Consider the following 21,886-nt stretch of genomic DNA (forward strand, 5'->3'; position numbering starts at 1 on the left):
AGGAGGAGAGGGTTTATTTAGCTTCCCGGCTCCAATCCTTCATGGAGAAAAGTCAGGACAGGAATCTAGAGGCAGGAACTGAAGCAGAGACCATGGAAGCACCCTGCTTTCTGGCCTGCTCCCAAAGGCTCAGCTTCAGCCACCGTTGTTATACAGCCCAGGTCCATCTGCCTAGGGAGGGCCTGTCTTCTGGAAACAATCTGCATCCAAATTGTAGCAATAGCTAACGCCTGGAAACTCTGTAACCTTGCAGTAAGAAATTTCACTCCCTAACTCTTTTCAGATTCCCATCTATCATGACAGCCATCCGACTACGAGAATTTGTAGAGCGTCGCCCAACGGTTCCACCTAGGTAAGGCTCATCTGGAAACCACCAGGGTGAGGAAGGCAAGTGCCCAGGGGAAGAGAACCACCTGTCCTGCTTCCCAGCCACTGAGGGGCGGCTGCAGCCGGGGGGATCTAGTGACCCATTCTGGGATGTAGAGAAAGTTGGTTTAGTTTTTTAAGACTTTAAAAGAAAAGTGTGTGTGTGTGTGTGTGTGTGTGTGTGTGTGTGTGTGTGTGTGTGTGTGTGTGTATGTGTGTGTGTGTGTGTGAACATGTGTGTGTGAACATGTGTGTGTGTTTGTGTGTATGCATATGCTTGCAAGTGCCCTTGGAGGCCAGAAGAGGACATTAGGTCCTAGAGCTGGACTTCAAGGTGGTTGTAAGCTGGATGCTGGGAACTGAACCAGGGTCCTCTGGAAGAGCATCAAGGGGTCTTAACCACTCAACAAACCTTCAGTCCCAAGTTTAAAGCCACGCGATGGTGGCGCACGCCTTTAATCCCAGCACTCGGGAGGCAGAGGCAGGCATATTTCTGTGAGTTCGAGGCCAGCCTGGTCTACAAAGGGAGTTCCAGGACAGGCTCCAAAGCTACAGAGAAACCCTGTCTCGAAAAACCAAAAAAAAAAAAAAAAAGTTATAAAAAAAGAAATTACATCTTTGCAGAATCCAAGCAACCAGGAAACTCCAAATACAAAAATAAGAGACAGGTTGGGAAAGGCTCCAACAGGAAGAGTGGGGAACTCAAACCCAAACTTTGAATCAGATTTACTCCCTCGGGGTAAATCAAAACATCCCCATTCCTCTGCAATATGGGAGCTGACTGTACACACACACACACACACACACACACACACACACACACACAAAGAGACAGAGAGAGACCAAGGGGACTCTCATTCATTCTCCAAGGCCATCTATAACACAAGAATAATAAGCCCTGTAGACAAGCTTAGCTGCTGAGTTTATCTTGCAGGGAGGTGGCGGGTACTACCTGTTAAGTCCTAAGCCTCTCTCCCATTAGCCCCTGCTGTGGGATCTGCAAAGACCAGAAACTAAGAAGGTTGGGGCTGCAAGCCTCATGCCCTGGAGGCCAGCCTCAAGTCTTGTTGTTGTTGTTGTTGTTGTTGTTTTGTTTTGTTTCCTCCTCACAGGTCTCTTTATTCTTACTCCCTACAAGGCTTTCAGTTTCTCTACACATACAGACACAATTAGCAAGTCTTTAAGCAATAGCCATGATACCAGGCATGCATTTCACAGGGCCACAAAAATGGGTAAGTCCGACAAAGCAGGCACCTGCTGGCTTACTATGTCTCAGAGGGGGTGTGGCTGTGAAGCTCTCTGGCAGATACTGGAAGGATTAATTAAGGATGGAGCTTTCAATCAGTACAGAATTCTAAGAAGACAGCCTCATGTCTTGTTTTGTTTTTTTAACTTTTTAAAATTATTTTTAAGTTATTATTATAGAAAATAATGGGTTTCATTATGACATTTCAACACAGACAAATCATTGCACCCCACTAACCTGTGTTCCTCTCCTCCAACTCTCACTGGTCCCCTTGCCCCCTGCAAATAGCCCCCTTTCTGGTCGCATGTCATGTGCGTTAACCCAGTTCTGCGTGTGTGTCTCACATATGTATACTTAAGTCTAGATTTTGTGTAAGAGAAAACATATGCCGTCGTTCACCTTTACCCCCATCGCACCCCCTCTCTGCCTCTTTAGCCCTCTTTCTCTCGCCTCATCATGGGGGGGCCAGCCTCTTGGAGCCCCAGTGGTCTGGTGGGCTTGAGCAGGCCTTGTTTTTACTTCCTGTCCAGTTCTGGATATCTTAAGAATCCCCTTGTCACGGTGCAGGTGAGATGCTCATGGCTCTTGTCACCAAATCTGAAGACCTGAATTCGATCTCCAGAACCACATGGTGGAAAGAACCAGCCCCTGCAGGTTTTCCTCTGACCTCCAGGTGTGTGGCACACGTGTGAATCCACACACATACACAAACCCATACGATAGGTAAATAAATGTTTTTAAAAAAGACTTTTCTGTCAGAGGACACACAGACCTTGCCCCTCTGTTTTCGAACTCCACCCCAGGAGACAGGAGGATGGAAAGAAATCGGGAGCAGGTTCTGCATCCCCTCATCCCTTCCTCCCCTCGAGCCACCAATCCGTCTGTGTGTGGATGAGATCACTTTGTCTACTGTGGGCTCATCTCCTAGGAAAAATGAAAACAAATTTTTGTTGGCTGCTGCTCTGGGGAGCTCTGGGGAACCACATCCATCACTGTGTCCAAGCCAGGCCCTGGGGAGCGCAAGGATTTGAGCAGTGTGCCTCTGGCCGGGGCCTCTGGTTGTCGGTGTTCAGCTCACTCTTGCTTCTCATCAGAACCACATGGCGGGAATCCCTACACTTGCCCTAATCTTGGTGCCTCACTCTCCACTGCAGGATGCCCTATGAGGGGGCTCTCCACCCACCTTAGACCCCACCAAAAACAGTTTAATTCCCCAGTGAGTTCTACCAACTCTGCCACCAGGATAGTGCTATCAAAATGCTCGTATGTTAGCTAACTTGGCCCCGCGGCTGTGGCGGCACAGAATGTCACAAGGGCAGTGTTCTAGTTACTTTTCTCACTGCTGTGACAAGATAACTGAGAGAAGCTACTTAAGAAGGGTACAGCCCCACCAGCATGGCAGGGAAGGCGTGGCAGCAGGAGGTGCCTGGTCACACAGTGTCTGCTGTCAGGAAGTAGAGGAGGGTGAGGCTTGCACTTCCTTCCTCTTCCTTATTCAGTCTGGGTCCCACATTCAAGACGCATCTTCCCACCTCAGTTTAACCTCTCTGGAGATGCTCTCACAGAACACACCTACAGTGTGTCATCTAGACTCCCATCAAGCTGACAATCAAGATTAACCATTATTGGCTGCATGCCTATAATCACCCAGGAAGCAGAAGTGAGATGGAGGGATGAGAGTTCCAACATCCCCTGCAAGGTTACATCCCCCGTGACCCATCTTCATTCTAGTAGCTACCTCCTCTTCAATGTTCCACTTTCTCTTTAGCACCATGGCCTAAGGATCAAGTTTGCATCATGGGCCTTTAGGGGCCGTTCTCGATGCAGGCTATGTCCCCAGCTCACAGTCTCAGGGGGTCCATATCATCTTTGCCTTCCCCAGTCATCCGTATCGATGCAGACTCTCATCCTCCAACAGTCTGTTCTTTAGCTTGGGCTTCATAAAGATCACAGCCCTCCCTGAAATAAACCCCTCAGCCCACTACACCTGGGGCCAAATCCGAATTCATTGCTGGGTACCACGAAGTCCTCGCAGGCCCAGCCCTTCCCTTCCCATCGGTCTTCAGTCTCTTCAGGAAGCTATGCTTCTTCTCGATCCCAGGCCTTTGGGTACGCTCCTCCTTCTCCCTGGACTACTACTCCACACCCCCACACCCCCTCTCATACAGTGTCTCAGCTCCCTTCCAACTAGTTAGACAGCCACTTCTTGAGTACCTTGGCCAGCAGAAGACTTCTCCTTCTATCTCTGTCCCCACGTCCCCTATGTCACATGGCCTCAGGGCCCTTATCACAGCCTCCAGTTTTCCTTCTTAGGATTTGCTTCCTCCCCATCTCACCCCTGGTAGAAGGTAACAGGCAGCTCTACTGTGTGTCAGCATTAGCCTTCATAACAACCGCGAGTTCCAGACAAGGAAGCTGAGGCATGATGAGGATAAGCGACTGTCCCAAGAGCCTACAGGCTGCAACTAGCAGAGACGGAACTTGAACCCACTGGTCTGGCTTCACTACGGTTCACTGTTTGGGTTGGTCCCCCACTCTGGTGTGGAACTTTCTTGCCCATCTCTGAAAATCGCTTCCATCACTTCTGCCTGAGAGTAGTGACAACACAGAGCAGGCCCTCTATGCGCTGTTGCTAAGGAAACCAGAAGGCATGAGCGGAAGTATTCGGTGGTTGTTTGATTCTGGTCACTGACACAACTCGGGTCTGCCCTTCTCCTGTTTGCAGACGCAGCACATTCATCCCGCTGATCCCTTCATGGCTTTCCCTGCGGGCTAGAATAGTGAAACTCATGGGCAAACCAGTGCGGGCACCTAATAAAAGTTAGTAATTAAGACTCAGGAGTAATCTTAGTGACCACATCTGAGTCTCGCAAGAAGAATTCAATTAGAGACAAGGGTTAGCTGGTGTCATCCCCAGGTCAGGCTGGAGGCCTGGTGTGTGTTGACTAGGGCTGGATGCTCTGTTAGTTTGTGGAGCCCAAGATATTCCTGAAAAGATCCCCCAAACGGAGGAAAATCAGTGTGGTATGGGAGATCAAAAGCGCAGGATTTGTGTCAAGTTTATGGTTAAGAATATTCACTGCTCTTCTAGAGGAGCAGGCGTTAGTTCCCAGCACCCACATGACTATATCAACCTTGCAACCATCTGTACCTCCAGTTCCAGGGAATCTGACGCCCTCCTCTTATATCTCTGGGCAGTGTACACACATGCACTGTACACACATGCAGTGAACTCACATGCAGGTGAAAAGCGCCATACACACAAGTAAACAGCCACAGCAGCATCGACAAACATCAACTGGAGCTATCATTCAGTGGTAGAGAATATGCTCGGCATGCAGAAGGCACCAGGTTCAACCTCCAGCACCAAAATAAATAAATATTGTGGTGGTCTGAATGAGAATGTCCCCCCAGAGGCTCAGATGTTTAAATGCTTCATCCCCAGTTAGTGGAACTGTTGGTGGAAATGAGTAGGTGTGGCCTTGGTGGAGGAGGCGTGTCCCCAGGAGTGGGCTGGCCCAGCCTCTGCCTCCTGCCTGTGCAGCAGGGTGTAAAGCTCTCAGCTGCTGCGCTAGCACCATGTCTGTCTGCTTCCCACCGTGATGATCATGGTCTAACCCTTTAAAACTGTGCGCGAGGCCCCAGTTAAACACTTCCTTTTATACAAGTTGCCATGGTCATGGTATCTGGCCCCAGCAATAGAAATGACTATCAACTGTAGCATCCTGACAACATCCAGACACCACTGCACGGTCAGCTCATGCTACCTAGAAAGACAGACATCTAACGAAGAGGCCTTTCAGTCTCCAGCTACAAGTGTCTCATTACTCATGTTCCATCATTGATGGAAACAGTAGCTAGAATTCTCATTTTACTGATGAGCGAATGAACCTGCCCTCCCATTCCTTGAGGGAAAACCATGGAGCCGGTACTTCCTGGAGGGTGAGAGGATGTGCCGGTCATCTCCCAGCCCTGTCTTTAATCTCATCCTCTATGTCAGCTCACATCCTTAGCTGAGATGCTTAGCTGCAAGCTTTAGTTCTCAAACGTGCTACAGCATGCACCACTAATGTTAGCATGTTGTCTAGACATGGCTTCTCTTACCAGATGAACTTCGGGTGAGCGTACAGGACCTACCTGCCAACAGCACACCCCATTAGAACACTGTGGCCACATCGGAGCTTCCGAACACTCCTTCTGGTTGAACCAAAACCAGCTTACCCTGACCCTTTGGTACATTGGGTCCACTTGCCTAGAAGTGGGAGAACCATACGGTCCAAACAGAAGTCGTGCCAAACAAACTCCCCTGGAAAACAAAAATCACACATACGTTGTAGAGAACTCTGAGTAAGACATGGAATTAGGGACTGGGCTTGCTCCACGGCTCTGGTACTCACTGCTGCGCAGTATTCAGAATGTGCACGCAGCCTCTCTTTTCACTGTTAGGAAACACCTATGAAAAGTTCATATTTACCTTGCTAGGTGCCTGAGAATTAGTCTTTAAGGCTGGAGGTCCAGCACAGGTGACTGAGATGGGCACATGATGGTATTCCCTCTGGCAATGGTACCATGTACACAGAAAACCCTCCTGATTTCACCCATGCATACTAAATGTTGTCTGTGGCCGAGTTCGGATCCTGCTCTGGTTACAGTCACCCTCCCAGGGACAGATCCACTCTTGTGTAGATAAACCTACCCTATCAGACAGCCACGCTGTCAGGGACATGCAAATAATGCAGTGGAACCAGACAAGCTGGTTAGCCCATGCTACCTTAGGAGAGCGTTCTATGACGCATTCAGGAACCAGTAACCTCTGAGCAGAACCCTGGCCTGGCACATGGGGTGCTCCCATTCATTCGTCCTTCCCCTCCAGCTGAACCTCCAGGAGAGAAGCTGAGAGTTCACTGCAAAGTCTCTGGCCAAGCCAGGAGCTAAAAAACAGAACAAAATAAAAAGCAAAAGAAACCAAAAACCTTGCCACTTTAATGGTTGCATGAATTAGAAGTTTCTCATGTTCCAGGTTAAGGTCACAGGTGAGGACTTAGAAAACTCCCCAGAGTCAGAGGGAGTTGGACATAAACACCTATAGTTCCAGCACTCAAGAGGCAGAGGCAGGAGGATCATGAGTTTGGGGTCAGCAGGGAAAATGCAGAGAGACCCTGTTTCAAAATTAAAATAAAAGGAAGCTATGGCTCCGTGATAGCACAGTTGTTTAGTGTGCAGAAAGTCCTGGGCTCAGCAGGCAGCCCCGACAAAGCAGGAGAGGGGAGTGGGAGAGCAGGAGGTGCAAAAGGAAGAGAGAAAAGTTTCTTCCCCACATCTCCTCACTTCTCCACTTAGCCTGTCTCCCTAAAACTCTTTCCTGCTCTCTCTCTCCACTTCCGACCAAGGAGCCAGGGGCTCTTCCGAGGGACGGCAGCAGGTCACACTTCCGGAAGCCAGTGGGAACGGTGCCATTCTCGGAGCAGTAGCAAGAGCAGGGGAAACTCCTTCAGCACCCCAGCGGGCTTTGTTGCAGACAGCAGTGCAGCCATAAGAGCCGTGCCCTGGGTGCCTGTGATACCTCACAAACTTGTGGCTTGGCTCTAGCGGACTCCTACACCAGTGCTCACAACTTGGAGGTTTGCCGAAGTGGCATCTCCCCCTCCCACACACTGAGCAACGTCACTTGTTCCCTATTTCTGTGCCAACTTCTCTCTCCTCTTACGACTTAATCCCCCGCTTGTAACTCAGGGCTCAGTCCTATTATCTTAGCCACTAGACAGGCCCAGACACCCTGTGGTTACTCTGAAAATTAGAGCTCTCTGAGGTCTGTTTGCACAGACAGACAGAACCTGCCCTGCCCAGCACTTGCCTTGATTCTCACTGGACAGCTAGGCCAACCCTGACCCCGGCAATCATCCAGATCTGGGATGGTCCCCCAAGGCCAGGATGTTGAAAGGCTGGCCTCCTGCCAACAGTGCTATGGAGAGATGGTGGAACCTTTAGATGATTGCATTCCCGCCATGATGTGCTGTGTGACCAAAACAATAGGACCAATGAGTTGTCGTGGACTGAAACCACGAGGTAAATAACCTTTCTTTTTTTAAGCTGACTTATCTGTAACAAAAAGCTAAAACATCCACGTGTCCTCTACTCTGAACTCAATTGTGATTTAGTCTTGGCATACATGACTCCCCCCCTCTGGAGAGTTCCTCCTTTTAGCCTATGCAAACCCTGAATACCTCTGGCTCTCCTTAGTGTCCCATAGCTCTTCCTCCCGTCCTTGTCAATAGGTTTCTTCTATATGTGAATCTTACAGCTTTTGTGTAAGGGATTTTGGACTTCACTCTTCACCCCATTCTTCTGCCTCAATATTACCAATGACCTAAGGTCCTCCCCTAAACCCCATCTCCTAAAGGTTCTACCACTGCACAGTAGCACCACCCTGGGGGCCAAGGCTCCAACACCACAGCATCCCAGTTGTACAAATAGCTCATGCTCACATCCCAGTCCCCATGGGGTGGCTCATGTTATGCTTCAAAACAACAACCAAAATGGCGGCATATACTGGTAATCCCAGCACTGAGGAGCCCATGCAGAAGATGGTGATAAGTTCAGGGCCAGCCAAGGTTATATAGACCTGTCCTTCCTCACAACCCAACCCTCCGAGGCTAGAATCCTCCTACCAGACTTACTAGTATCATATGTCTTGACATCACAGTCTTATATAACTAACTACTATAGTTAAGCAAAAAAAACTTACAAAATTTTATAAACATTTCAAAGGATAAGGAATCTTCATTCTTTTATTCCTGTGCTTTGGCAATTAGCAGCATCTGTTTCATTGACTTCAAGGATTTTATTTATTATATGAGCATGTTCCTGAGTATATATGTATGTACTGTATGTGGGCAGGTTCCCCCAGGGGTCAGAAAAGGGCATCAGATCCTCAGGAACTGGAGTCATGGAAGGTTGTGAGCTGCCAGATGTGAGTGCTGGGTCCTCTGCAAGAGCAGTCAGTGCTCTTAACCACTCTTAACTAGCTCTCAGCCTTGTCACTGACTTTACACATTGTCTCCACCCTCCCTCCCTCCCTTCCTCCCTCCTCCCTCCCCCTCTCTCTTTTCCCTACCCAGTACATGACATGCTAAGTATTTTCTTAGGAATCCTGGAAATAAAAAGACATTCTATTATAAGTTTTAGAGGTTACTGGGAAAGAGAGGCCAGCCAATACCACAAAGTCAGGTCTAACACTTGCTATGACTAACAACCAACATGACTGGAAAGTCTGACTGGTTTCAGCTGCTTGGAAGAGAGGGTCCAAAGTTCAGATAAATTCCCTATCACATGGCAGCGGGTAGACTTGTGTAAGAGACTGACTGTAATGACTGCTTCTTGCCTGCTTCCTTCAGTATATTTATCTGTCACCAAGGAAGGGACATCAGAGGCTACTACCCTGGGCAACTGGCAAGAGTCCATTTTGACTACAGCGTGAAGAGGGCTCCAAGGTGAGACATACCCCTAAATCCTAATTTCCGAGAATGTCATCGAAACTAAAATGACAAGTAGGGGAAGTGAATGGATATATATATATATATATATATATATATATATATATATATATATATCATATAGTACCCATGGAGGTCAGAAGTGAGCTGTCCCATGCCCATGGGGATCTGGGAATGGAACTCAGGTTCTCTGTAAGACCTTATCCACCTTTCCAGCTCGTAGCTACACGACCTTAACAATACCAATAATAGTAATGTTAGTCACAAGTGTGACTGGCCTATTGGCTAGAAAAGGAGTGGAAATAGTCTGAACTGGTAAAAATCTTGGGACTTGCTTTGGGTTTCCTGGGAAGCCTCTGGGTGCCGGAATCAAACCCAAAGCCTCAAGTATGTCAAGCACGGTCCACCAGGGAGCTACGTTGCTAGCACTGATAATATGGCTCTGTTTTCATTTCCGCAGTAGCCATATTATTAGCACTTTGTGTTTTTATCCCTTTCTCTAGTTTACAGATTTTTTTCTTAAAAGAGAATACACTGCTTCCACAGTCAGCAATAAATATAAAACTTTTATTAAATAGTTTATGTAATTTCAGAAACATTATAAGTTTAGAATTCCAAATTTGGTCAAATATCTTAAACTTACTGGGATTCGGTTTCATTCTCAATAAAGGTTTAAACCTGGTTTGTGTGGCTCCTTCCTTTCACAAAAGAAAAGCAAAAATTAATAGCCACAGACACATCAACCTTATTTCCTGGTCCAGAGAGGCTAGAAAAACTACAAGAGGCTACAAGAGGTAAAAACATCAATTTGAGGAACTTATAAAATGTTTGATTCGGGGCAATTTTCACATTCTCTGAGCATCTCACTCCCAAATTAAAGAATCGCTGTGAAATGCTGAGGCGTGTTAAGCCCTCAGCATGATTATTGCCATTTGAGTTCATCGTCTCCTGCCTATCAATTTCCCTTCTCTGGCTTTAGCCCCATCTAGCCAGCCTCCAATTATCCTCACACGGGCGTGGGAGTCGGCAGTGTACAGTCTAGACTTCAATGATGAAACTGGAGGCAGTTCTGAGGTCATCCCGATCCAGTTAGAAATACGGCAGACGAATGAGACATTCTTAGTTCTGAAATTCACTTACTGTGGGCCTGCCTGCTCCTGCCACCATGCACGTGCGGAAATCGGGGGACACTTTTTGGAACTCATTTTCTTCTTTCGCCAAGTGGGAGCCAAGGATGGAACTCAGGTCACCAGCCTTGACCCGATGAGCCATCTCCATGGCCCAAGCAGTGTGTCTCAACTCAGGTCACACAATTACTGTAAATGTTAGGTCTACGTTTTGATATATAGTTCCTGAGTTCCAGTTCAAGGCTCTGAGTACTAAACGAAATACTTAAGTAACTTCTGTTTTTAAAATCTGGGGGAGATTTCATTACCCAGGCTGGTTTCTAATTCAAGCTGAGCTCAGGGACCTTCCCACCACAGCCTTGGGGTCGCTGCAAACTGTAGGTGTGCCACGACGCATGAGGAAGGACAGGTGCCCGCTGTCAGAGCTAGACATCCCTCCCTTCACTCCACCCTTAGCGTTATAGCCTAGGGGCAAATGCCCACATCCCAGTCTGTCTCCCCGAGGATGACTCTGCCTACAGTCCATTGGCTCTAATTGGCTGTGCGTCCTCCAGATTAATTTTCAAACGCAATGCCAATCCATACACAGCATCCAGTCATGGAGGAAGGTCTAAGGATGTAACCATGTGGTAGTGCTTGCCTAGCATGTGCGAGACTCTGGGATTCACTTGTAGCACTGCAAAGAAAGCTGAAACAAAATGGACACAGAAAAGAATATAGTTCTTAGGGCCATACATATATATGCATATGTATGTATACACATACGTATGTAGCTTAGTGCCTTGCTGGAGAGAATTTTTTTTAAATAGTGAATGTATCTGATCTCATGATGGAAAAAGGAATCCTGAAGCAATGAGGTGCGTCTTGACTTTACCTGTCACCTTTGTGGGCGGGGCATGTCTACCGCTTCAGGTGCTTCCCTTCTGTTTTCAACATGAAGGTGTCCCCATTCTTTCTACTGGAACAAAAGTCCCTTGATAAGCTTTCTTAGTCTTTGTCGACATCTTTAATTGCCACAGTTGCTGAGACAAATGCACACACATTCTCAAGGCCTCAGGTACACGCTGCCTATGGTCACAGTGTACTTATATCCATGCCTCAAGCATGCCATGTCAGTCAATGAACACTGCCAGGATTGATGAAGATGTTGGCCATTCTATCTTGATTTCTTGTTTGCTTTCATCCTTTGAAGATGGTTAGAGAGGGGCCCGGGAAGGTTACAACAGTTCTACAGAAAACCCAGACGGCACTAGGGGGTTAGTCTAGCTAAAAGCCTGCTCTGGATCCTAGATTGCAGCTCAGGAGAAAATGGATGAATTCTCCAAAGGTGTTCAGCAAGCTGTTTCTGTTCCCATGTAGAACCCTTATAGACCTGGCAATTCAACCCAAGAGCAAAACTCCGTACGAGCCTCAATTAGACCAGCAGACACTCATTCAATACATTCGTTTTGGAAAATTGTCAAGGCCTACAGGCACGTGGTATAATGAAACAACTTACCACAGAGACTACTCCCTGCCATTTTATGAGACTGGTAAGTGCTATCAACTTGTTGAGAATGACCTTGCCAGTGTGGCAAGGTCAGCATACCCTGGGGATTTACTTCCACAAGGGGCATGACTGGAGCCAGTGAAACTGGGGACAGAAGTGGATGTGCAGAGAGACTGGGGAGCAGAAAGAAACTCTCTGCATCCGAGACTGAAAAGGGGTGAAAACTCTTTAATGTCCTTCTAGGAAGCTGATTCTCTGAACACTGGGAACAAAATCTTGAGTGTAATCTGGTGTTCTGCGAGGTTCTTTTCATTCTAGTCTAAATGCCTGTAACAATTGCTTATCTCCACACAGCTCAGAAATTCTAGGTTCCCCTTGTAGCATATCGACACGCTGTGGCCCGTGGAAGGCCGAGGTGGACAGGTGATCCTGACATTCACAAGACACCTACACAGTTCCCATAGGGCTGTAGTCACCGGTGCTTTTGACTTTGACTCTTTGAGTACGAATTACTGAGAATTTCTAAATGAGATATACCCCAAATTTTGGGGGCTCTCACACTGTGGCAGGCACATATTTAGTCCTTAGGCATCTCTCTGGGGTAAGTGCTGTTGTTCTAAACAGAGGAAGCCAAGTTTCCAAGATCTCTCATGAACTAAGCCTAAACCACACAGACAGGAGGAAAGGGGCAGAATTATACACATCCAGACCACACTGCTCTTCAACATTGCTTGCCTTGAAGCTATACTGTCTCTGTACTACTAATTGTTCACTAGTTTTCCTTAAGAGTCCCTTTCTTTTTACTAAACAAAACGAAACAAAAAACTGGAAAACTGGTGACATAAGCCTGTGATTCCAGCTATTCCGGAGGCTGAAGCAAGGGGACTAAAAGTTCAAAGTCAACCTAGGCTACAAAACAAGTTTTAGAATGGCAGGGTCGGGAGGGATTTCATCTCATCTCCAGCGAAGACAGCTGCAGTCTGGAGGGATGACAGAGCCAGTAGGAGAGGTGTCCACGCTGAAAACCCAGGTCCTCAGAGGATAGCCGACAGAAACATCAGGACACCAAAATAAAAAAATCAAATGAGTTTTTCTTACACTTTTATATAATCTAACAATATGCCCATCAATTAGAGACTAAAGAAAGAACTTTGGATCCCATCCCCCTTTCTATATTTTAGTTACATTCTTATGTTGTATGTGTGCTTACACACACGAGCATGCAGAGGTCACAGGACAACTGGCAGGAGTTGGTTCTCTCCTTGCACTATCTGGAGCCAGAGGATTGAACCCTACTTCTCAGATTTGGCCAGAAGTGCCTTCTTCCCCCATCTCGCTGGCACCCACATTTTATTATGTCCCTTTAAATGTCTTCAATTACTTTTGTACTGTACACAGTTGCTAAAAAGATGGTGTTAAAATGTCAGAGTAAGTAGCCCCCCAAAAATCACTAATTTCTTTTACATTCCAGGTTTGGATCAGAAAATAGGCACAGTTACATCAAATCCTAGACCTCTTAATTCACTACCAGAAGTCTACTGCTGTGACGAGAGAAGTGGCTTTGCAAGAAACACCTTTTAAAACTCACTTAAAGTGTGGTATTCCAAGAAAACAACTTTGGGCAATTTTTTCGTGAGTAAATTAATGGTAACAGCACTACTTGTAAGAGTGTATGCAGATGGATCTAATCCTAAACAAATATTATGCTACAAATTCTCTTCAGAGAAAATTGGTCAGGAAATCAAGCTCCAACCCTGAGAACATCTGTCATCTGCTGAAGAAGCTAGCTGTGTAATACAGTGCTTGCAAGGGGAATAAAAAGTATGCGAATGTCCCAATTTGTCATAAGCATTTAGCGTCTTGTTGCTGATAATCATCTAACCATCTTACCTTCGCAGTAAGTGCTCATCTATGGGATCAGAGATCACTAGCCAAGGAAGAAGACTGGGAGACAACTGTGGGTCCACAGTGGGATTCGGGACTAGCAAAGAGGGGAATTAATGAAACTCTGCATCCAGGATTATCATCCTTCTCAACAACACACCCGTATGGTAGGACTGTGAAGGTTCCTGTAGGAACCAAGTCTAGACCTTTAAAAATAGGGATGGGGCAATTTCTCACATCAAAAGCTACAACATGCCATCTAACAAGGGATGTGTGAACTTGCTTAAACAATGAATCATACATATGTGGCACACCAGCTGCAACTGGGGACCCACTAGTTAAGTGACAACTACCACTTAACAACAATCCACTGTTTTCCTCCCAAAACCCACACGGGAGAGATGCATGGGCTCTTTGGAATCATAACTCTTAATGTGGCAGTGACACCTCTAACCCCTCAGGGATGCTTCTGCTTTGGACTTAAAGATTTCCTTAGGCAGAAACAGTGCTAACAACTTCCAGGTAGCCTCTCCCACCAACTAGTCCCCAGCCACCAATACGGGTTTCTTCCAAATGCTAAGCAGTATTCTCATTAATCCTCCTGCATCTGAAACAGTGACATCCCAGGTTCAAAGCCATTAGACACAGCACTGACCCACACCACCACAAAAGCCAATCTAGAACCCGCCAGTTTCAGATCTGGAATCAGCCAGTTCAGAGCCAGTCCCCGCTAGGGTGAATCATATTTCCTTCAACACACACAAACATTAGTAAAAGTCTACATGATCCTTGGGGAGAAGCTAGAGTTAATATTAACAGTAGATGCTATGGGTGATGGGCGGGGTCTTCAGGCGAGACCAAGCTCCCCTTCATACAGACAGTACTAAGGATGGAACCCGGGGCCTTGAGCGCTCCGCCACCTGAGCTCTATCTTCAGCCCCTATATAACCCCATCTGTTTCTTTTAGCTAAAGGCACAATGAAGTCTGATTGTTTTTCAATGGCTTTTACCAGTCTTTGCCTTTAAATTGTATCTAATCCTCTTACACAGATTGCCTACCACTTCCACTTCAGTTTAGTTTTCCCTTTTCATGACCTATACCTTCTAAAATAATTTTTGTTTTTTTTTTTTTTTTTTTTTTTAGTTTAAGACAGGGCTTCTCTGTGTAGCCGAACTTGCTCTGTAGACAAGGCTGGCCTTCCTTGAACAGAGATCTACCGCCTGGTAATCACCTAAGGGTGATTTTTTACAGAAAGTAAAAATTCATGTTCTAAATCTAGATTTAGGTCCTAGCAGAAGCTGTCCCTACTTATTGTCAATTACATTTTTATAAAATGCACCGCATACCATAAATTGTCTTCATCTTTTCCCATGACAGTGCCACATGTTTTGATTATAGTAGTTCTGGCAAAGGCAGAACCTCCTGAGTCACATGTGGTATAGCACACATCTGGGAAGTAGGGTCCTGAAAGATCAGGCCCAAGTAATGCGGAGCTACATGGTGACTTCCAGGCCAGCCTGTCTCAAACACGCACCTCTCACATTATCTTCTCAAAACTGTCTTGTGCCAGGCGGTGGTGGCGCACGCCTTTAATCCCAGCACTCGGGAGGCAGAGGCAGACGGATCTCTGTGAGTTCGACACCAGCCTGGTCTACAAGAGCTAGTTCCAGGACAGGCTCCAAAACCACAGAGAAACCCTGTCTCGAAAAACCACAAAAAGAAAAAAAAAAAACTGTCTCGTGTCTGTCCTCCTAATTCTGTAGTATCCAATTAACATCAAATACGCATACTAACCTTCCCTGCTCAAGCATCTTGTGCTACAGTTGGGTATGCTTAGCTCTGTGGTGACTCCCACTTGCAGTCATTCAATAGTCCACTAAATTCTAAAACTTAGGTTTAAAGATGTATATGCCCACCACATGTGAGTGTCCATGAAGGCCAAAGGACAGCATCAGACCCCGAGACCTGGAGTCACGAGCCGTAACAGGCCCTACATTCTAACCTACAGGACTCTGCCACGTCCCTCAGTCGGCTGCCAACCTCACCCAGCCCCTTGCTAATTTGGTTCCATTTTTCCACTTCTGCAGAATCTAGAGTGGACCCTGAACATGTTCCCTCATGCTAATTTGTCTAGTTAATATGTTTAAGCATCTCCTAAGATGCCTTCTCTGGCCCTTGCCAGACATTTTGATTAGGTTTCATTCATTTCACCATGCATGCTTCATTGAAGCATTTAACATCATTCATCAATGCTTAGCATGATGTCGCTACCATATCTTTCATAACAGTGTCTAATAGAAGGCACATACAGCCTTGTTCAATCGGAGATATTTTGGGTAATGGAGGAAAAATTCCTGACTTGAATGAAAATGGGTTCATTACTGAAAATATTTCAATAATACAATGCTTATAGCAAAGAATACAGGTCTTCCGAGGCCTTGCAGTTTTCACGGGGTGAAGTAGGTAGGGTTTGCTGGCTCTGCTCCGTTCTCAAGTGTTACACAGTGAGAGTGGGCTGGTGGGGTCACTTGTGTTTATTTATTGAGTCCAATGAAACGGCTAGTTTGGAATTTTTCTTAAACCATGTATTAATAAAATACTTCAGGGTTAAGAGACTTGGATCCTCCTGATCTCTGCCTACCTGTCCCCATGCACTTCCCAGGGCATCCTTCCTCCACACTAGGATTGTTATGAACACAAGAAAAACAACACACAAATACTGGAAATATTTGGTTCTTTTTAATTAGCTATTGGTGGTTATAATAAAATAATTTCAAGTGAGACCTAATTTAAGCATTTAATAGTCCATGGCGGATAATCTACAGCGCGATGAAAAGCCTAACTGCCAAATAACACCGCTTTGTCTTTTCAGTAAAGGAGATAAAGTCATGATCAAAATTATGGCTGACAATCAGGGTTCATGTGGGTACTTATGAGTCGTTCATTTTGTAGATATACTGGCAGGCACAATGTTGAAAGTCAACCCACTGTTCTTAGAAACAACAGAATACTTAATAAAAAGGAAAGATATACATTTGATTGAGCTCATACCTGAAAACAAAAGTATTCACCAAATATCACAACAGATTTTTTAATAATTATCTTTTAACATTAAGATTGTTATTGCAGGGAAACATCTCTTTGAACACTGAATTAAATGTTCATTGTATTAAATAACTGTAGAGAGAACTAAGTTCTGTGCTCTATACAGATGAAAGGTTCCATGAACATACTCCCCCCTCCCAAACCGAAGCCCAATTTTGCAGTGGGCTCAGCAAATAAGCAGTTCACAATTTATACAGCATTCATAGCACTACAAAGTGACAGAATCCATCTTATCATTTCTCTCTCTAACAGCAAAGATTACAATGACAGAACTGAATGATCAGAATGTAAAAATACTTGTGCAAAACTGCAATAATTGTTCTCACTATCTAGTCGGGATAAAAACTCAAACACAATGACAATAATGAAGAAAAACTACACTGGAAGATTTAGATTTCAAACAACAGGGATTATACAATTACTAAACATGGAAAGGAGCTGTGTGTGGCACCATGAGCAGCAGGAGCAACAGATGCGGCGGCCATGCCAGCTGAGAAGCTGGATGGGAGGGCGCCAGTCTATCCATGACAGCCATCCGGCAGAGACTGCAAACCAATGCCAGCTTAAAACTCATTTCAATGTCTTTATTCTTGAATTTGCAGATCATAGAGAAATGTTTAAGTATCTTTCCCTCCCTCTCAAGGAGTGTCTCGTGCACTGCTGGCAGTCCTTAGAAGAGCTGAATCATGGACTCTCTGGATTTACCTACACCAATCCACTTAACTGGAAAACAAAACAAGGAGAAGAGCAATCAAGTCCCCTGTGACATTTAACCTTGGGATGAAGAGAGAGGAGCAAGAGCTGAACTCCTAGCTGTGCTTCATTTTAAGTTAAGAGTGATGCTGTATTTAAAAAGTAGCGGCTCAAAAAGTAAAGCATCAGGTTTTGATTCAATGTCATTAACCAGTACTATGAGGGATTGACTTGAATTTTTTAAAGTTATTGTTATTTCTTAAAGGCAGAAATAATAATAAATGCTGAATATCTTTGATCTCAAAAACAAAGAACTATGGATATACTTATGTTACATAATTTAGTATATAAGAAACCTTTTGAGGTATCTATTAATGTGGATTCTAAGAATCAAAAAAAGGGTTTCTGGGGTACTCTGTCAAGATGAGAAGTCTTCCATGGGGGGCTGGAGAGATGGCTCAGTGGCTTAAAGTACATGCTGCTCTTGAAGAGGACCCTAGTTCAATTCTGAGCACAACACGGTGACTTAAAACCATTCATAGCTCTAGTTCATGAGGACCCATGGTGCCCCTTCTGGTACTGTGGGCACTGTACCTATGTGGAACACATATATTATGTACAGGCACACATAAAATAATAAATAAGCCTTAAATAGAGCTCTCCCATGTAATAATTTTAGCATATTATAAACATAAAACATGATTTGCTGAAGAAAGTGGTTTAAAATTGAAGAAGTACATACTGTGCTGGAGTACTTTTGTGTTCAAAGGAATTATTTATTATTGCCATTCAAAGATAATTTAAGTATTTCAATTATGTAATCAAAAAGGTGAATAGAAAAAATTGTATTCTAAGTCAGTAAGAGAGGAAATTCCCTTCTTTTCTTCTAGAAAGAATGCATACTAGAAGGGATCCAGCACAGACTAGCCTGCCTATTATTCTGTTCTAACTATAAAGTATTTACCATTCCTTCACCCTCAGTGACCATGACAATAAAATCTTAGTCCAAATTAACAGTAATGAGATACAGCAATAGATATATGTCCTATTTATACCCTATTATTTCCTAATGTCCATCCAAGATTTCCATTCTGACAAGCATCTTAAACCAAATGATAAAAATAAGACAGCTGCTCATAAATACCTGGTATTTGAAGCTCATCTTCAATAAACCGAACATAATTTTGTGCATTGACAGGAAGCTCCTTAAACGTCCTTGCATTAGATATGTCTGTGTTCCATCCTGGGAAAGTCTTATACTGAACTTCCACTTTATTTAAGACTTCTTGGTTTGCTGAAAGTTAAGAAGTATATGTTTATAGAACACACTGCCTGTTGCCAAATGACTTGTTTTTCAGACATGGTTTCTCTTCAGTCCAGGCTGGCCTTGTACTCTTGGCAGTCCTCCCTTCAGCCTACCCAAGTTAAGGAAGTATAAGCATGAACCACTATGCCCACTTCAAACGACTCTGACAAAAGAAGGTTCAAGGACACTTATCAAAATCCTCAAAACCAGATGTGTCCAAATTTAGAATTTTCAGACCATTAGCAAGGTCTGAAACACCAGCACACATAGCCTTTAGGGTAGTATTTTATAAAACAGCATTTCTTTAGCAACATGATTATACACTTAAGTGAAGAAAGATTACACAGGCCGGGCGATGGTGGCGCACGCCTTTAATCCCAGCACTCGGGAGGCAGAGGCAGGCGGATCTCTGTGAGTTCGAGACCAGCCTGGTCTACAAGAGCTAGTTCCAGGACAGGCTCCAAAGTCACAGAGAAACCCTGTCTCGAAAAAACCAAAAAAAAAAAAAAAAAAAGAAAGAAAGAAAGAAAGAAAGAAAGAAAGAAAGAAAGAAAGAAAGAAAGAAAAAGAAAAGAAAGAAAGGAAGAAAGAAAGGAAGAAAGAAAGAAGAAAGAAAGAAGAAAGAAAGAGAAAGAAAGAAAGATTACACAGTTAAAACTTCAGTTACAGTGGTTGGTAAATGAGTTGTGTCAAACTTTCTTCTGTTTCTGGAGCATTTTGAATTTCTATACTATTAACCATGTGTGTGTACATCTTCAATCCTCTGAGAAATCTACCGTGGGATAGACAGTTTCTTTATTATTCCATCCAGTAGTGACTTTCTCTACATAGCCCTGCTGGAATCTGCAGACATGGTGGATAGTGTGGTACACTATTCAGGTCTCCCTCTTCAGAGCAGAGTCTCAGAATGACTGAGACCACGTAGCAGAGGTTTGTGGAAACACACAGGACTTTCCACAAGAATATTAACAAAGCATAAAACCAATGATACAAGTTCAAGATAACCATTCACCAATTCAGTGGTCCCTAAAGTAAGAATCCATGTACTCAGAGAAAGGCAACAGAATCTAAGTATAATAGACTCTCTGTAATGTCTAATACTCAAAGGAAGCTATGGGGCACGTGAACAGTGGTCAGCTATACTACATGTACTACTGCTGCCATTACAAGTGATGTTTCTCAGAACATTCTATAACACTTCTTGGATGAAAATTTCAATCTTGGAGTATTTCTGGAGAAATCTGGCTCAAGTCCAGATACAAATACAAAACCAAAAAGCATAAATTTGACAAGTTTATCTGTTTGAATTGTTAGTATTTTTAATAAAAATAATGAATCTGCTATACAATTATGATGGCTCTTGCCAAGTCACTGTATTTGACTGCACTATTCTTTGATACTTGAGCTATATTAACTCTTAAAAACAGTTTTGACCATTAACGACCAGGACGTAACATATATTTGAGTAATCAGTTTCTAAGTAACCATATCCTAAAATGTTAACAGATGTCTGTTTTTCTGTAAGAGAAAACTGGAAAAGTGACAGAAAATTATTCTCCAAGAATGTCTAGTCTCAGGGACATAAAACTTTCCAACCTGCCAAGTTTTTCATTAAGGTTGTCAACATTCCTTCAACTGGCACTTCCTTGGTGTTTAAGAAAAACTAATCTGAAAAAGCAGCAATTTCCATATCTAAATCTAGAAGCATTTACTGAATTCCTGAGTAAGGAAACCTAGTGATTAAGACAGGCTTCAGAGACTATACTGGCTCAAGTAGGCATCTCCTTCACCTGGAGGGCTTAAAGGATGAAGTAAGTTCATATATTGAGAAAGAATACAAGATCCAAGGGTCCTTTTTTTTTTTAACCTTTTTATTCCCAAGGAAGAAAGAACTCTTCGATGAAAATCATTCAGAATATTAAAAAAAAAAAAAAAAATTCTCCCTTACCCACTTTGATGCTGCTGTAGGGAAGGGTCCTGCTATATTGCCCAAACCAGCTTTAAACTTCTGGGCTCAAAAGTGGGCCTTTTGCCTTAGGCTCCTAAGTAGCTAAGCTACAGGTCATACTTAGCTTGTGCATGTCAATCATTTTAAGTTTAAAAAAATTAAACCCCGAAGCAGCACAGTCCAAATAGCTTTCTTATTTTGCGTTAAAGTATAAAGTACCTGATTGTGACCCAACTCTGAAATTAATACAAGTTTTGAACAAAATGTTATTAAGTGAATATATCTGCATTATTAGTAAGGTAAAAATAAAAAAGCCTGTGAAAGATATATAATCTTATAACAAGTAACAATTATATATCATACATAATGTATAGTTAGATGACAATATTAATAATCTTATAAACATTAGACACAGCCTTAAAAAAAAAGAGTACCTGGGAAATGAGGTATGATTTCCCCATCTAATTTGTAAGCAACGCCAACTTTGATTTCCGTAAACATATCCAAAATATCCAACTTGGTAAGGGCCAACCTAATTTTGAAAAAACAAAAACCAGACACTGTTGAAACAGCAAACTTGTGACCTCCAGTCTGACAGGTACAGGAAAAAGGAAAAATTCATGCAAAGCCCAAAGCTCCAAAGCAGTTCTTAAAACTTGTTAGGATTGTACTTGAAAGCGTGCCACGCATAAAACACCGGACACTCCACTGACATATAGTCTTCGTAATATACCAGGGTTACTTTCTAGTAATTACAATGGATTGTCACTGGTGACTTCACACTTGCTCAGCTTTCTTAGGAGGGATGGCTTGTGGGAAAGCTGCCTAGAGTTAAGGATGCATTTTGTGCCCGAGGGACATAGCAGAGCACTGGTCCACATAATCATGAGATAGTAAGTACATTTCCACACATGCTATCATCCCCAGTTCTTCACTCTGGTTAGCATCACCTCCACCCTGCTGGTCAGAAACTGGCAGAGTGAGGAAACATCAAGGACCGCTTCGTCATACATCAGTTTCCCGAAAACTGACTGGAAAACAGGAAGTTTAGGGAAAAATCTGTGGAAATTAGATAAAATACTAGGTTTGGGATTTGTTGGGGGTTGTTTGTTTGTTTTTTAAAAGCAAACAAACAAAAAACCAAAAATTAAAAAGAAAACCCTCCTCCTTTTGCTTGTTAGATGCTCAGCCTATTAATGTAGACACAAACACATTTACTTATATATAA

At 44.0% G+C, this 21,886-nt stretch overlaps 2 protein-coding genes across 2 annotated transcripts in view; one reads left to right on the top strand and one right to left on the bottom strand.

The window, feature by feature from the left end:
- The first annotated feature begins 296 nt into the window (after positions 1-296).
- Spmip3 (sperm microtubule inner protein 3) lies at positions 297-13,302 on the top strand. Its single transcript, XM_075987581.1, has 4 exons — positions 297-352; positions 9,007-9,102; positions 11,592-11,764; positions 13,193-13,302. Exons 1-4 carry the CDS (start codon positions 297-299, stop codon positions 13,300-13,302), a joined length of 435 nt encoding a protein of 144 aa, XP_075843696.1.
- Positions 13,303-16,323: 3,021 nt separating this feature from the next.
- Adss2 (adenylosuccinate synthase 2) overlaps positions 16,324-21,886 on the bottom strand; it is a 31,702-nt gene continuing 26,139 nt past the window's right edge. Inside the window, exons 11-13 of the mRNA XM_075989272.1 lie at positions 21,093-21,190; positions 18,549-18,698; positions 16,324-17,434 (exon numbers count right to left, since the gene is read on the bottom strand). Coding sequence (XP_075845387.1) covers positions 17,382-17,434; positions 18,549-18,698; positions 21,093-21,190 — 301 coding nt within the window. The 3' untranslated portion in view covers positions 16,324-17,381. The remainder of the gene's footprint in view (positions 17,435-18,548; positions 18,699-21,092; positions 21,191-21,886) is intronic.

This window comes from Microtus pennsylvanicus, chromosome 10, assembly GCF_037038515.1.
Source record: "Microtus pennsylvanicus isolate mMicPen1 chromosome 10, mMicPen1.hap1, whole genome shotgun sequence".
NCBI classification, from domain to species: Eukaryota; Metazoa; Chordata; class Mammalia; order Rodentia; family Cricetidae; genus Microtus; species Microtus pennsylvanicus.